Source organism: Lipotes vexillifer, unplaced genomic scaffold, assembly GCF_000442215.2.
Source record: "Lipotes vexillifer unplaced genomic scaffold, Lipotes_vexillifer_v1.1 scaffold412, whole genome shotgun sequence".
Lineage (NCBI taxonomy): Eukaryota > Metazoa > Chordata > Mammalia > Artiodactyla > Lipotidae > Lipotes > Lipotes vexillifer.
Window position 1 is genome coordinate 1,057,548 of NW_006798464.1, and position 1,201 is coordinate 1,058,748.

General features: G+C 49.9%; 1 protein-coding gene across 1 annotated transcript in view; it reads right to left on the reverse strand.

The window, feature by feature from the left end:
- Positions 1-208: 208 nt before the first annotated feature.
- Positions 209-1,201, reverse strand: part of AP3S2 (adaptor related protein complex 3 subunit sigma 2) — a 57,261-nt gene continuing 56,268 nt past the window's right edge. Inside the window, exon 6 of the mRNA XM_007470528.1 lies at positions 209-337. Within this exon, the coding sequence (XP_007470590.1) occupies positions 209-337 (129 nt within the window). The remainder of the gene's footprint in view (positions 338-1,201) is intronic.

Here is a 1,201-nt window from a genome sequence, read left to right on the forward strand (position 1 = left end):
GCAGTGGCTGTGTGTACTAGAGACAGGCAAGGCCGCACATGTGAGAAGCAAGCACACAGGCTGCCAGTGGACACAGGACTCCTTCCCACTTCGGGACAGCAGGGGCCATGGCCCGAGGCAGGACTCCTCTAGGGCGCAGAGCGGGCTTTGCTGCAGAACTGGCTCAGCTTTGCTGGTTCCAAGGACTCAGTTCAGCCATCTTCCACTCTCAGACAAACTGGGACAGGTTGGGGACTTTGATGTTAAGATCGCCAATGTTGATATTCCGAGGCATCTCCGGCAGGTTGATGTTTTTCACAGCGGACACGGCCCGGGCGGGCGCTGCTGAAAGGCCACCCTGGGAAGACGTGAAGGTGGGTATGAGAGAAACCCTCAGTGTCATCTGCTTAAGGCTTAAATAAAAACAAGTAAAAGAGGGCTAGAAAATGTCCAAACCGAGCACATGCAATGCACATTTTGATTTTTCCCTCCTTATGCCTCAAAGGTGGCCAACACAACAATCTTTAGGTTAGTAGGTTCTATAGTACAGGGACCCAAACTGCACTCCTAAAGGTGGGTTGTGTCTTATGCAGTTTTATAGCCCCAGTGCCAACAGTGCCTGGCACACAGTAGGTGTTCAGTAGATGCCTGTTGAAATAACCAAGGAAGTTTAACCAAGTCATATTCAGCAACAGGTTTACGAAACAAAATTAAACAAAACCCTTTCCTCAAGAGACTGAAGACTCTTACAGAGGAGTGCAGTCACAGGGAAATTCTTAAAGAGAAAAGGAATGTCACAGCTTTGGACAACCGCTTGCCAACTAATACCATGAAATGGACAAGAGCTGGCTTTGGAAATGCCATGTGGCCACAAGACGGGAAGAAGGACACGTAGGAGGTGGAGTGTACCCACAGACACAGAAGGTCTGGGAACAACAGAGAGGAAAGGTGCCTGCGGTCAGCCCTCACTCGCCAGGCTCGGCCCCGGTGTGCGGAGAGCGGGAGAAGTCAACAAGGATGTTCTCAAAACCATTTCGTCCTTCTTGACTACTTTTCAGGATCCTGACTCCAATTCCACCCTTGCCCAGCAAGTCTCCATTGCTTCTAGTTTCCAAACCCCTTGCCTCTGACTCACTTACTATTCTTGGAAGCTGCCCAGCCTACATTTCTAAGAGAACTATAGTTGCCACAATAGCTGTGGTCTGGAAAAGCTTCTTCAGCA